The 15,911-nt window shown below is 38.7% G+C and overlaps 1 protein-coding gene across 2 annotated transcripts in view; it reads right to left on the bottom strand.

The window, feature by feature from the left end:
• Positions 1–15,911, bottom strand: part of LOC115413868 (nardilysin-like) — a 136,511-nt gene that overhangs the window by 17,850 nt on the left and 102,750 nt on the right. For both annotated transcript variants that reach the window (XM_030126990.1, XM_030126991.1), the window contains exons 22-30: positions 12,035–12,162; positions 11,549–11,711; positions 9,752–9,783; positions 6,964–7,102; positions 6,819–6,866; positions 6,682–6,734; positions 938–1,021; positions 614–704; positions 402–518 (exon numbers count right to left, since the gene is read on the bottom strand). In XM_030126990.1, the coding sequence (XP_029982850.1) occupies positions 402–518; positions 614–704; positions 938–1,021; positions 6,682–6,734; positions 6,819–6,866; positions 6,964–7,102; positions 9,752–9,783; positions 11,549–11,711; positions 12,035–12,162 (855 nt within the window). The remainder of the gene's footprint in view (positions 1–401; positions 519–613; positions 705–937; positions 1,022–6,681; positions 6,735–6,818; positions 6,867–6,963; positions 7,103–9,751; positions 9,784–11,548; positions 11,712–12,034; positions 12,163–15,911) is intronic.

The following is a 15,911-nucleotide window of genomic DNA, read 5'->3' as shown; positions in this document are numbered from 1 at the left end:
GTTCATATTTCGGGTCAATGTGCACGTCCGTCAATATGTCCGTGTGGAACTTGCACAGATTTAAAGTTCCACATCAAGCAACACCTTTCGTTCCTTTTTTTTTCTTAACATACTGTGCCGTTTCGGTACAGCTGTGTACCGAACCGAACAGGTGTGTACCGAAACGGTTCGGTATGTGTACCGTTACAGGCCTCATATATTATATATATATATATATATATATATATATATATGTACACACACACACAATCATAAATCCTCTAAAGACCCCCACAGACAAATACTGATACTGAAAAACAGTGTGAAGAAATAATAAAGACTGAAGAAGATTAAAGCAGGAAACAAACGATTCGATTCCAAAAGACTGAAGAGTGAGTGAGTGTGTGTGTGTATGTGCATACCTCCTTGTTGAGGCGGTTGAACACATACTGCTGAGTGACCACCTCAGACCAGTTCCTGTCCACCTCCTCCCCCAGGTGTGTGTCCTCACACTCCTTCAGCTTCACCAACGCAGTCACCTGGACCCGAAAGCACAGGCACCAAAAAACACACTTTATTTACTCCAGTACAATTACACACACACACACACACACACACACACACACACACCTACCTGAGTATTAAAGGCGTCCTCAGTCAGTTCACTGAGCTTCTCCCCAAATGAAGTCAAGAACTCTTCAATCTTCAACTCCACAAGCTCGGTGCTGAGAGGAGAGTTCAGCAGAGAGCCATGGATTATTGGTTATAGAGTGGGGTGGATTTCTTCAGTCATTCATCAGCTCCACTGGCTTCTCTTTCCAGGGCCAAACAGATGAATTGTAGCTTGGGTTTGGGTGAACAGTGAGATAAATGATACGGCAGTGTCTGGAAAGCGCTTCAGATAAATCCCATCGTCCTTTTGGGCAAATGAAAGGTTACCATTGTGTTGCGGACTCACTTGAACTTGGTGGCTTGTGTTTCCACGGTGACAGAGAAGCCCAACACGCCTGAGGTGTTTCTGCAGGTGGGGTAGACGTGGTACCTGCAGAAAGAGACATGAAAACACATACAGCCAGGATTAGAGTCTGCATGGCTGATAAAAACACAGCCCCAGTCCACAAAACACCAAAACTGTCGCTGAACATCTGACAAAGTTTATGCCCCGTTTGTCCTAAAGCGTCTGGCAGCAGATAAACCCACAGAAGAAAGAAAGAAGACAGAAACAAAAGCCCAGAGGCAGGTCCTGGGACATCATGGTGCTTATGTACTTTATTACCCACCTTATATAGACATGAAACACAGACCAGGGCCGTCAGAGTCCTGTTAGTTCAGGTTCCACATTCAGCCCAGTCTGATCTCCAGTACAATAATAACACAATAACCTATAAATCATGACAACTTTTCCTCTTTGTTTTAGTTCAATAAAAAAACATTAAATTATAAAAAATATTTACATTTACAAAATTTCACAAAAAAATTTGAATAACCTGAAAAAAACTGAAATTTTGTAAGAAAAATAAGAGCAATTTGAACAATATTCTGCCTCAATTCATCATTTATACATGTGTATTACACACAATGTTAACCAAACATTTAAGAACAGATAGAATATTGTAAAAAATTCCACAGAATTATCTCCAGACATTGCAGGTTGTTCATATTTGTTCAAGTTACTCACATTATATTGTTATAGGATCGTCTGTAAATGTAAATATTTTCATAGTGTCGTGTTATTTTTTTCACATTAAATCAAGAAGAAAATCTGTAGTTATTATTATTTATAGATGATGTTATTATGGTATTAGATCCCATTGGTCTAAATGTGGAACCAGAAGTAAAACCAGTGGGACACCCCTGATGGTTCATACCTTCAGTGGAATTTTTTTCCACTTCCCCAAATTCATTCTACGGGCCAGATTGGACCCTTTGGTGGGCTAGTTTTGGCCCATGGGCCGCATGTTTGACACCCCTGTGTAACACAGACCAGGGCTGGGGAAGTCCTGTTCGTTCAGGTTCCACATTCAGCCCAGTCTGATCTCAAATGGGTCACACCAGTAAGATGAGATGAGAGGAGAGAGAGGAGAGGGGAGAAGAGAAGAGACTTTATTGATCCCCTAAGGGCAAAATTCAAATATACTGAAGCACAAGACAATATGCATCAAATGCAATAGAAAAATAGAGATAAAAATATAAAAATGTGACAATAAAAAAGTGACTAAAAATGACACAAAAAACCCCAGTAATAATAATAAATTAAGTAACAGGTGTGCAGTAGTAGTAAGATAATAACTTACAGATAATTAAAAAGTCAAATTTTACTCTTTGTTTTAGAGTTAAAAAGTAAAACTACATAATGAAAATGTTTACATCCACAAACTGTCCTTTCAAGAAACACAAATAACATCAAGAACCTGAAATTTCTTTAGAAAAATAAGAGCATTTTGAAAATATTAAACCTCAGCTTGTCGTTTCCACAAACATGTACATTACAGAGAAACATGGATCTACAAACACACAAAACATATAGAACAGGCAGAATATTGGTAAAACTGCATTAACTTCTCTTTAGACGTTTCAGGTTATTCACATTTTTTGTGAAAGGAGTTTCTAAATGTTTCAACGTTAGTTTGTAAATGTAAACATTTTCATGTAATTTTCCTTTTTTTTTTTTTTAAAGATTCAAAGAAAAGATTCAAAGCGTTTTATTGTCATGTGTTCAGTAAAGAAACAGGTTTTCCATGAAAATCTTACTTTGCCGTCCACACCTAACGAACAACAGAACTGAATCTGTATAAAAATAGAAACAGAATAATTAAACTAGGAAATTAAAACAAACAAAACAAGTGGCGCCAGGTACAACAAACCCTGCCCTCGCACAAATTGTATCTTATTTTGGCATCAGTCCAGCTGATGTCATCATGTCTGTGTGTGTGCTGATGTCAACATAGATACATTTCTGCCATTATAAGTAAATGGGGAAAAAAACAGATTTTAAAAATTCATAAAAATTTGAACTTTGACCTACTTTTCCCGAAACGTAATCACATCTATTCTAGATCACTGGTAATCTATAAACCCAATTTGGTCTGAATTCAGCCAATAGTTTTGCTGCTGAAGTGTTAACAAACAAACAAACAAACCGAACCAACAACAACACCAATTGCCTCTGCCTTCTGGGGTCGGGGCAATAAAGTTATATTTAAGAACGGCATGAAAAACAGAATGAGCATAAAAATATAAAAAATATCACCTGCTATTACTAAGAGTAAAATATATACTTAGATAAATGTACAATGTATGAGTAATTTACACTAAAACAAAGATAAAAATGTGGAGTTGTCCTTATTTATAGGTTCTTATGATAGTATTTGACAGGTCTGATCCACTTCAGATCAAATCCATCCTTTATTGTTAATATGTTCAGTGTAAGCTTTGTATTTCACATATTAATCCCACGGGCCGGACTGGACTCTTTGGATGACCGGTTTTGGTCCATGGTCCATATGTTTGACAACTTCTGCTCAATACACAGGTTTCCACACTGTTTTTTTGGCAACTTTCTTATAAAGGAGCCTATGTGTGAACAGCATTGACAAACTGACACATTTAAAGCTGATATTGGACGTGTTTGTAAAAATCTGCCCAATTAAAAATCCAACAGACATAGAAGCATGAGTTCATCTAAAGTCTGAAGTACTCTGTCTATAACTGGTGTTCACAGGGTTTTACTGGATCCCAACAGATAGATAGATAGATAGATAGATAGATAGATAGATAGATAGATAGATAGATAGATAGATAGATAGATAGATAGATAGATAGACGGAAGAACACTAGAGCGATAGATTGAACAACAGAACAATAGAACGATAGAACAACAGAATGATAGATAGAACGATAGATAAAACAAAAGAACGATAGATAGAACGATAGAGATATAGAACGATAGAACAATAGAACGATAGAGAGATAGAACGATAGATAGAACGATAGAGAAATAGAATGATAGATAGAATGATAGAGAGAATGATAGAACGATACAACGATACAACGATAGACAGAATGACAGAACGATAGTCAGACAGAAAGAAGAACGATAGAGTGATAGATTGAACGATAGAACAAAAGAACGATAGAACGATAGATAGAATGATAGATAGAACGACAGAGATTGAACGATAGAACAATAGATAGAACAATAGAACTATAGAACAATAGAACGATAGATAGAACGATAGATAGATAGAACGATAGATAGAACAATAGAACTATAGAACGATAGATAGAACGATAGAATGATAGAACGATAGAACGATAGAACGATAGATAGGTAGAATGATAGAGAGAATGACAGATAGAATGATAGAGTGATAGAACGATAGAACAAGAGATAGAACGATAGAGAAACAGAACAGAACGATAGATAGGCAGAACGATAGACAGAACGACAGACAGACAGACAGACAGATAGATAGATAGACAGAGACAGACAGGCAGACAGATGGATAGATCAATAGCAAAATGAGAACAACACAAAAGACAGGATGATTTGAAAGAAAAAAAAAGCTGCAAGCAGCATTGGGTGGGACCTCGCACCGGGCGTTCCGCCTCCCCCGCGATCCGCCTCGCATGACTGTCGACAACCTCAGTTCCACTCACACCTCTCCGTCCCCATACCAGTTCCCACCCTTTAGTGTCTGTCCTCCTTACATTTGTACAGAACACCAGCGACCCTCTGCTGAAACCACCATCACCTTTAAATGAGACTTTTATTTTGGAAACCCTACTGTGTGTATGTGCATTTGTTTAGTATGTGAGAGAAAGAATCAGTTTGAAAAATGAATAGAAATTGTATGAATAATTGAGCATAAAAGTGATGATTTATCACATTTAAGGCTATTATTTTTGGAAAAACCCTATTGTGTGAACATGTGTGTCTGTGAGAAAGAGTACTTTTGAATGAAGAAACATTGTACAAACACTTGAGCGTTTGGTCATAAAAATGAAAAGAAGTTATTTAATAGACATAATGTATTTTTTTTCGTAATAAGGGTTTTATTTTGAAAAAATGTACTCCGTGTACTTTGTAATGTGTGCAAAATGTCCAATATCCACAATATAATGCAGCAAAATGTGTTTTAAAATGTGTGAGGTGGGAAGAAAAAAAAAAAAAATTCCTTGTCTTGCCTGGGATTTGAACTCAGACCTCCTATACAACAGGCCACAGCTCTAACCACTGGTCTATTGTCAGACACTCAGAGAAATGAACTACAAAGCCTTATATAGGGATTTTGTCATTGTGAAACGTGAACCTACACATACTCTTTAAAAAAATCACGATTATTCCATAACCGTAGGTCGTATCTGAAAAATTCTTTCAGTTTTGGATTCTGCAGACTTGTGGGAATTTAATGAGGTATAACTTTTTTGTCAAAGTCTGAAATGAATAAGCAGTAATTACAGAAACGTAGAGTAACTTTCAAAGGCAGATTGCCAACTTCCTGTTGGAGTTAGCTCATGAGTGTCAGTGTATGATTTGTCGGGCTCAATCAGACCAACATTTTGGCATTTGTTTCATGTTTCTGTGACATTCCTACTGGCCGCTTGGGTAGTTTTTGTGTATTTTTTAGTACATAGGTGGCGCTACAGAGTCCATTTTGGCACCCAAGGGGTTAATTTTGATATAGAATCAAAGTGTTCACCAGCCATGACATACATGGCAAATTTGGTGAGTTTTGGAGCATGTTAAGGGGGTGAAATGGCAGTCTAAAGTAGAAAAAGTATGAAAATAAACAAATTGTTATAAATCAATAACCGTACATCGTATCTCAAAAATTTTTGCATGTGAGAGTTGTGGTGAGTCCCATGAACGGATAAATATGTCACATGTGGGGAAAAACTCCAAAGTGAAAAATGAGTTCCAAACATCACAACTTTGCGGGCTTGTAGTAAAAAAAAAACCTAAGACAGTTATGGAAAAAGTATGAGATCGCTTTTGTGAGGAGGGTTCACTCTATCTTTTGGTGCTATTTAGAAGTCAAAACGACATACGGTGTCATATGAGTTAGTTTTAAAAATGTTATTTTGAAAGGCATATTGTGAACTTCTTGTTGGAGCTAGCTCATAGGTGTCAGTGCGTGATTTGTTGGGCTCGATTAAACGAAAGTTTGGCGATGGTTTCGTGTGTCTACGACATTCCTACTGGAAGTTTGCAATTTGAGCATTTTATTTTGAAAGGCAAATTCTGAACTTCCTGTTGGAGTTAGGTCATGAGTGTCAGCATGTGATTTGTTGGGCTCGATGAGACGAAAATTTTGGCATTTGTTTCATGTTTCTATGACATTCCTACTGGCCGCTAGGGCCGTTTTTGTGTATCTAGGGGGTGCTAGAGAGCTCATTTTGGCACCTATGGGTATAATTTTTACATTTTATCAAATTTTTCGCCAGGCCTGACATGTGTGCCAAATTTGGTGAGTTTTCGAGCATGTTTAGGGGGTCAAAATCCAGTTTAAAGTGACGATAGTATAATAATAAAAAATGAACGAAAAACAATAGGGCCTTGCTTGCAGGCAAGGCCTCTCACTGTGTGAGAGGGCCTTACCTTTCGGCTCGGTCCCTAAAAAACGAACAACAGACCCTAGAACTGAACATTTTTCCATCAGTTTTGGATTCATGAAAGTCTGTTAGAAAAAAACCTCTCACCCCAAGGTCTCTTTGGTTCTGAGGAAGTCGAAACATGGCTCCTCCATGTGCATCTGACAGAAAATAAAGACAGTAACTCAGTCATAAATGCAAACGTTACCTGAGGAGAAAGAAGTGGAACAAAAGAAGAGACCTACCACCAGCAGCTCCATCAGTGTGTACTCCTTCAGGTTCTTTGGACCAGACTTTAACAGTGAGTAGAGAAACAATCCACATGGAGTCAGTGCAAACCAGCAGGAGTCACAGGTACTACCTTCAACTGTACCACGTGTATACCAGTACCTGGTAGTAAACGGTGACCTCAGAGTTGGCATCTCCCTTGTTCAGTGATTTGACTTTGCAGACGTGGTGTTTCAGCGGAAGCTCCACCACCTGGAACATGACTGGCACCTCCGCTGGTAACTTAGTGAACTGCAGCTTTCTGCACCACAGGAAGAGACACGAGTCCACATTCAATCCTCCAGTACGAGTAGAAATACTAGGGATGCACCGATCTGATACCAGTATCGGGCATTGGCTCCGATACTCAGTGTGTGTACTTGTACTCATACTCATAAAAGATACCCAATACAAATGCACCGATACCACTTACGGCCATGTGACATTCACAGTTCAGTGCAGTACCAGTGCAGTTCAGTTACGCGGTGGTGAAATAATGTGTGGGAAGTGTGAAGAGTGTGGAAATTTTTCAAAATAAAAGACTAATAAAAGTAACACTGACTGTAAGTAACGTTAAAGACACAAGACAGATACGGACGGAGTGTTCTGTCCATCCTCTGCGAACAATGCATCCGTTTTCCAGGTGCTGGCGGATGCGTACCCAGATGGAGAATACCAGCAGGAATTGTGGGGGTAGAGGATCTGTTCAAAGAGCCACTGTGTGAGTTAGAGAAAAACTACTGACACATTTAGGACAACTACCCAGGGCTGGGCCGGTTTCCATCCTACTGATAATACTGTGGGGGTACAGAATGGTGCGGACCGCCGCCAGCAGAAGTGAAAACCAAACTTAAGGCTCATTTATCTTTTCTCTACCTGCTGAAACTAAGCTGTTAAACCTTACCAGAGAAAACGCTTTAATATTAGTATCCACATCAGTGTTACCTCTGTTGTCTCCATGTTTATTACCTCCACCAAGGAGGTTATGTTTTTGTCAGCGTTGGTTTGTTTGTCTGTCTGTCAGTCTGTCTGTGTGCAAGATAACTCAAAAAGTTATGGACGGATTTGGTTGAAAATTTCAGGAAATGTTGATAGGAACAAATGATTAAATTTGGGTGGTGAGGGGGGGGCCCACTGATCTGAGGAGGTCTGCACTCTCCGAGTGCTTCTAGTTATTACTGACTTTCTTCTTCTCATAAAACTTTCCTCTTCTTTGTGGTATTTGTCCAGTATGGTTAATTCAGAGTGGCACCCTCTAGTGGATTAATTGACAAACGCTCATTCCAACACATTAAATGTCAGTAGCAGCACTTTGTTCCAGTCAGACTAATGACAATGACAATAAAGCACATCTACAAAAGGAACAAACAACTGGAATGGGATTATTAAGGACTCATATCAGTACTCAGTATCGGCAAGTTCTCAAATGTAAGTACTCGTACTCGGTCTGGAAAAAAGTGGTATCGGTGCATCCCTAATAAATACTACTGATAAGGGTACGACTACTGAATCAACGTCTTTACTGCAGTTCAAGGAAAAATGTAGCTCACAACATCACAGGTGTTTGAATCTTTTATGTTGTGATCCATGTTTTAAGATATCATCCTTAAAGCCTTAAACTTGTCTTTTTTTTTACATCTTAATTTACAGTTTCATCCATTTGTTTGTTTAATTTTGCTTCCTTTTTTGTCTTCTTTTGCCTTTAACTGTATTTTAGTTTCATCCTTTATGCCAGGGCTCTCAAACTCATTTTCTTTCAGGTTCCGCATTCACCCAATTTGATCTCTAGTGGGCCGAACCAGTAAAATAATAACATCTTAGCCTATAAATAATGACATTCCAATTTTTTGTCTTTGTTTTAGTGCAAAAAACCCCCATTAAATTTTGAAAATACTTACTTTTATAAACTATCCAAATAAAAAAAGATGTGCATAACCTGAAAAAAGTGACATTTTTTAAAATAAGTGCAATTTTAACAATATTCTGCCTCAACTTATCATTTCTACATTATGGATCAGATCTACAAAGACACTAAACACTTAGTAACAGGCACAAAATAGCTAAAATTGTGCTTAATTTTCTTTAGACATTTCAGGTTGATCATATTTCTTCAGGTTATTCACATTTTATTATTACAGGATAGTTTGTAAATGTAAATATTTTCATAATTTAATGTTATTTTTTGCACTACAACAAAGACAAAAATTTGAAGTTGTCATTATTTATAGGGATAATGTAATATTTTTTTTTACATCAAACCGAGAAGAAAATATGGAGTCATTATTTTTTGTAGGTTTTTATGGTGTTATTATTTACTGTAGATCATATTGGTCTGTATGGGGAACCTGAACTAAAATGAGTTCCACATACAGAATTTTTGCACTTTGCACATTCATCCCAGGGGCCAGATTGGAACCTTTGGCGGGCCGCATTTGGCCCCGGGGCCGCATGTTTGAGACCCCTGCTTTATGCTGTTATGCTCTTGGTCTTGTGAAGATGCACAATGATCCAAAATACATTCATTCATTAACTCATTAATTCATTCACTCATTCATCTTCTGAACTGCTTTGTCCTCATCAGGGTTGCGGGGCGCTGGGGCCTATCCCAGCTACCCATATGCAAAATACAAATAATGGATTACTCCCTTCACCTACACTTAAACTTAAGTAATGATCCTATTTTGAAAATGAAAGGACAATAAAGATATTTGTATTCAAATGTCAGATACTAGAAAAGTTAAACCAAAAGTATTTTAAATAATTTGTTTCTGGACATGAGAGGAGAGGGTGAAAGGGTCGTCAGACACTGAACAACTGAAGCTAATGCAAATTACTGTGTGCGGCTGCACTCAAATTCATCTGATTGTGCGCTGCTGGGGTTTCATTAGAGCATGCATTCACTGTGACTTACTCTGTGATGTACTGCAGAAACTGCACTGACTCCTGTAGAGAAAATACAATAATGAATAATGAACAGGCACAGACAGCAAGAGACGAGATCAGCTCAACATGAGAACAATGTCAAGTACACTCAGAGTCATTGCATGTGCGTGCAGACATGAACATTAAGCTGATGAATGTGCTAATCATCTGATGTAGAGCCATCTCCAGCCACACAGGTTCAAGAACAGTTTGTGTCCCAGAGCTGTGGCTGTCCTCAACCAAACCAAATAAACATGGACACTTTACAACGGACTGACATGCTGCTGCCGTGTACAGACTAATAGGACCCACACCCAGGACATTACACTACACACTTCGACTTACAAGCCTGATGACACTCGACAAAATAGTCGCTACTGACACCTGTTCATCCTGTTGGTTTTTTAATTGATACTGGACTCACTTTTGTGTGTGTGTGTGTGTGTGTTAGGGCTGCACGATTTTGGCAAAAAATAAAATCCTGATTTTTTTCCTCTTAAAACTTGATTTTCAATTTCAATTTTTGGGTAAAACTGCAAAAGACAACAGAAGTCAGCATGTTGTTTTTGTGAGTGGCCCGCAACGCAAGGCACTGCTCCCTACCTCAAATCTGTCATGGTATCATGTGATGGGCCCACAGAAGTTTTATTTTTTTAATTTTCTTCATTAAATCTTTATTGAATGAAGTAGACTATACAAGCAATGTATACAACAAGAAAATAATGTAACAAGTTTGCCAGGGGGAATAAACTACAATACAATGTCCAAATCAGAGCAAATACTGATGGTTTTTAGAGCCTTTTTGTTTCCAGATTTATCTAACAGCTTTAAATAAAGTTCAACGTCTTTCAAAAAATAAATAATATTTGGTTTTGTGTTACAGAACTTACATTTGTGAATGAAAAATTTAGCAGGTAAGAGAAATTAATTCTAATTTTTTTTTTTCCTTTTGGGGTTTCTGGGCTCACAGAAGTGATACCGATGTAAGTCAGTGACAGGTATCAGTCGTGCGTGCGTGGACCACGTAATATGACTGATCCCCATGCGGTTCTGTTTAAATATGAGTAATCCCCATGCGGTTCTATTTAAACTGGGGGATCCGTGCGTGGAACAGACCGACCCAGGACACGCTGGAGGGATTCTATCCCTGGAGCTGGTGGATGTGTCAGGGCAGGGGGCTGTCTGGGGTCCTCTGCTGAGGCTGCTGACCCCGAGATCCAGACCCGGATCAGAAGAAGACAGTATGGTACAGACAACGTAAGATGAGTGATCCCCATGCAGCTATATTTGAATTGTGGGATCTGTGCATGAAACCACGGCTTACATTGGTATCACTACTGCGGGCTCATGAACCGATTTGAAGTCCTGTCATTACACAGACTTCTGTGAAAGACTGCAGTCACAGATTGGAGGAAGAGCCTACAGTAGCCCGCGGATGCATGGCCCTGAGGCACGTGGCCGGGAGGCACGAGAAAGATGAAATCGATTTGACGATTTCCCTTTTTTAAAAATTGTCCTAATTAAAAAGTCCAATTTCAATTTAAAATCGATTAATCGTGCAGCCCTAGTGTGTGTATTAATACGTTAACCTTTACATGGAATCAGGGCTCAGGGGTTAATGGGTTAATTTGACTCATTTTATATTTTGATTTTTATTCTTGACTGTTCTAATAAATTGATGTATTTTACTATGAGCACTTTCCAGAACATAAAAACTCATTTTCTTGTGCTGCACGGTGGAATTTAAGACAAAACTTATTCTATTCTATTCTATTCTATAACTCACAGCGCTGCTGAAGTTGCCCTGGACCAGCCCCTCAGCAAACAGCTGGGCTCGGAAGCAGCGGCTGAACTCCATCAGGTCGTCACTGCTGAGGCCGGCACTCAGAGCCTGGTACTTCTCCACCATGGACCAACGAGAATGCTCCAGGATGAGCAAACGAACGTCCCTGAGGAGAGAGGAGAGAGGAGAGGAGAGCAGAGGAGAGGAGAGAGGAGAGAAGAGAGGAGAGGAGAGAGGGGGAGGAAAGAAGAGAAGAGGAGAAGAGAGAGGATAGAAGAGGAGAGGAGAGGAGAGGAGAGGAGAGGAGAGGAGAGGAGAGGAGAGGAGAGGAGAGGAGAGGAGAGGAGAGGAGAGGAGAGGAGAGGACGATGTGAGGAGGTGGTTCTGTTCAGATCCCTCATATCTTCCACCACTAGAGAGTGCTGCATGTTTGAGTCAGACTGAGATTTTCTTGTCAGGGGCCTCGAACAGAAAACACAAACCACTCACTTGCTGAGTTTTTCTGGTTTGATGAGGATGTTGAAGTAGGTTTTCTTGAGCTGCTCAGAGAACATGCTGAAGACGTCAGGGGAGGCAGAGAAATCAGCCAGGTGGTCGATGATAAGGTGGAACAGGAGCTGCACAGACGGAAACCAGAGAGACGACAGACAAGAGCAGATGAAAAATGACCATCAGAGTCTCACACACACACGCACGCACGCACACACACACACACACCAAGATTCTAATAGTTTTGGATTTTTCATTATAGTTTAGTTTTATTTAGTTTCGGGTGTTTTTTCTCTTATTCAGTTAGTTTTAATTCGTTTTTAGAGCAGGTTTGCTAGTTTTTATTAGTTTCTTTTTTTTTTCTAAATGCTTAGTTTTAGTTTAGTTTAAGTATTCATTTTTGTTTTGTCATATCTTTTCTCTTCTCTGTTGTATTCAAATAAATCCCAGACAGGACTCTGCTGCTTTCTCCCAACTTTAGTCTCCGTGTTTCCAGGTAGAGTGGGGACCAGAAGACGACTGGAAACCACAAGTGAACACAAGTGACGGACCGTGAAGTGATATAAATCGATTTCATATCAATGCGACATTGACAAAGACGAAAACAAAGGGAATTTTATCCATAATTTTTATACGTTTTACTTAGTTTTGTAAGCACACACTGCAGTTTCAGTTAGTTATCATTATTCTTTGAATTATAGTTTTTATTTATTTCAGGTAACAAAAGTGTTTTTTCAGTTCTAGTTTTTGTTATTTTGTTAGTTGTCGTTAACGATAATGACCTTGACACACACACACACGCTCTGTTCACACAATCAACTGGTCCAACATTTTACATTCATACCTATATTTTAACCCTTTTATGTATGAAAAAAAGTATATATATATATATATATATACACACACATATATATATATATATATATATATATATATATATATATATATGTATATATATGATACTTAGCAACATGTTTTGTACTGTATATATTGAAAAGACATTCTGACCATAATTTTAACTCATTCACCCTAAATGTGTGTTTGATCTGTGAGGTCTCATGCCTATAAATGCATCATCTGCAAGATTTATCCACCAACTGGGGAAAAAACAAGACAAAACACAGTGGCCAAAAATGTGTCAGGTGCTGATTCTGTTAATATATTTATGTAATCGCAGATTATAATCATCTCAAGAGTCTGTTTCTGGCAGAGTTGTTATTAATAATACACCCTAGATCAATCCAATATACATTCATTTTGAAAAAGGAAATGTTTGGCTGTGTTAATTTCAGATGCAGACAACAAACTAATAAGAGCAGATTTTTGGTTCTGTAGTTAATGGGCCCTGGAGTGTATAATGAACTGACATCTACTGACAATTCAACACTTTTTTAATCTTGTACTTTAGCATCTAACCCATGCTCAACACTTAAGACTTTATTTGCTATTTTTATCCAGTAGGCTAATGATGTAATGTAATGACAAATGTAGACAAAACCAGAAACTACTGTCAAAGTCATCATTTTATCTTAATATAGTTACTTTATAACGATAAACCAGATTAAACTAAAGGACTGTCCTGTTTGGGTCGTTCAGTCAAACCAAGACAAGCACTTTCCTGCACGTGTTAACTTTCAATCTTTTCCAAAACTTTCAAAAATTCTTCAAAAAAATCCCAAAATTGAAAGTTAGCCGTTAAATTTGGGACTACACATTTGAATATGGACACAGTCGGGTGAATAGTCTTCAAGAAATCAGTTGGGCAGACAGACAGATACCGCCACCCAATGGGGTGATGGGGGTAGAATAAGTTTATCCTCAATGTTGTAGAAGTTGATGGTGTTTCCACAGTAACTACGGAGCCTCTGAATGTCCAAATGGGTCATATCTGATGATCATGGAAAGATGAAGAACTGTATTTTACACCAATTATTGACATGGATTGATAGGATTAATGGATCAACAGGAATTAAACAGTTTAGATCAGTAGATGGTTTAGGTTAAAGGAGGACATTTGGGTCTTTAAGGGTTAAAGGTGGACGTTTGGGTCTTCAGGGGTTAAAGGAGGACGTTTGGGTCTTCAAGGGTTAAAGGAGGACGTTTGGGTCTTCAAGGGTTAAAGGAGGACGTTTGGGTCTTTAAGGGTTACAGGTGGACGTTTGGGTCTTTAAGGGTTAACTTTGAATTGTGTTTTAACTTTGAAACACACTATTGTCACTTTGAAATGTGCTGCTTTACCTTTGTTTTGTGCTTTATCTACCTTCTCTGAAAAGCACCTTGAATTTCCCTGTGTATGAAACATTCCCTATAAATAAAACTGCATTTTTTTTTGGTCGTATAGAATTCCCAGTCACACAAGGAGTGAAGTCATCTCCACCTTGTGTGATGTATGACACAGATGTATCTTCTCCATAAGGTAAAGGGTGTCCATAAAGCCTCTTTACTATTAATTTTTTTTTCATTTTAAAGGTGCGAGAGACTTTCATGACAAATTTTTCATCAAATCTGTCAAAACTCAGTATCATGAATCTGTAAGTCTTTCTGTCATTACTCACCTGAATCTCTTGCATTATGGTGAACAATTTCGAAGTGCCATCCACCATAAACAAAATGTATGTTTACATTCAGAGCTGGGAGGTGACTCGGGCATCTTCGGAATTTTGTTGTGACGTGTATCGTGGGAAAGGGAGGCTGACAGCAGCAGCTGCTACAGACATGACGCGGAAACGGCAGGAGCTCCCTTCCCTTGATGCATATTCCTCCAGCCGTTTCCACGTTTCAGCCGTTTCCACGTCATGTTTGTTTCATCCATATAATATCATATGGTTCCGCTGCTGCTGCCAGGCAGCTGCACGAACCTCCCTTTCCCACAATGCATGTCACGACAAAATTCCAAAGATACCCGAGTTATCTCCCGGCTCTGTTTGTAAACACATGGTTTGTTTCTGGTGGATGGCACAAAGAAACTCTTCACCGTAATGCAAGAGATTCAGGTGAGTAATCACAGAAAGACTTACAGATTTGTGATACTGAGGATATAACTGAGGTTTGACACATTTGATGAAAAATTGGTTACGAAAGTCTCCCGCACCATTAAAGCAAATGAATAGACAAATCTGTGGAAATTATCACAAAATGAAAAGTAGATATTGAGGTTTTTTTGCTTAATTTAATCCACCTCTATATGGGACCATTAGCCTCCGTTCAGACTGCAGGTAAATGTGGCCCAAATCCGATTTTTTCTGCCCATATGTGACCTGTATCCAGTCTGTTAAAGACAGTTTGAATAGCTCTAATACAATTTTTTCAAATCTGACCCAGGCCACTTTCATATGTGGTCCTAAATCTGATACTTATCTGATATTTTCCAATGCGACTTCAGTCTGAACAGCCAGGTCGCATTTATCTGAACTTTACGTCATTGAAATGCGACAAACGTCACAATTTTGCGTCCGGCGATATTTCCTTCCGTAAACACAGTGTGTGTCTGCGTGGTCACGTATTCCATCAGGACCTCTTTAGTGCATGTGGGTCACTTCAGGGTCACATTCAGTTCAGACTCAAAACTGATAGAAGTCGCATTTAATGTGGAATATGAATGAACACAAAAAATTTCAGATTTCACCCACAAATCCGAATAGTGCATTAAGACCTGCTGTGTGAACGTAGCCTTAGTTACACATCTGAACCACATCTAGACAATCCTGGACTAGTTTCCATGTTGTCTGTATCAGAGCTTCATCACTGGTATCAATGACATCAGTGACCTTTGTCTTTAGGTCGTTGATGTCCCGTCTCTTTATGCGATATATGTTTAACATAACCCCACAGACATAAACCCAGAGCAGTGATATCTGGTGGACTGGACTGTCCCTTC

The sequence above is a fragment of the Sphaeramia orbicularis genome, chromosome 22 (genome assembly GCF_902148855.1).
Source record: "Sphaeramia orbicularis chromosome 22, fSphaOr1.1, whole genome shotgun sequence".
Taxonomy (NCBI): domain Eukaryota; kingdom Metazoa; phylum Chordata; class Actinopteri; order Kurtiformes; family Apogonidae; genus Sphaeramia; species Sphaeramia orbicularis.
This window is presented reverse-complemented; position numbering and strand designations above follow the sequence as displayed.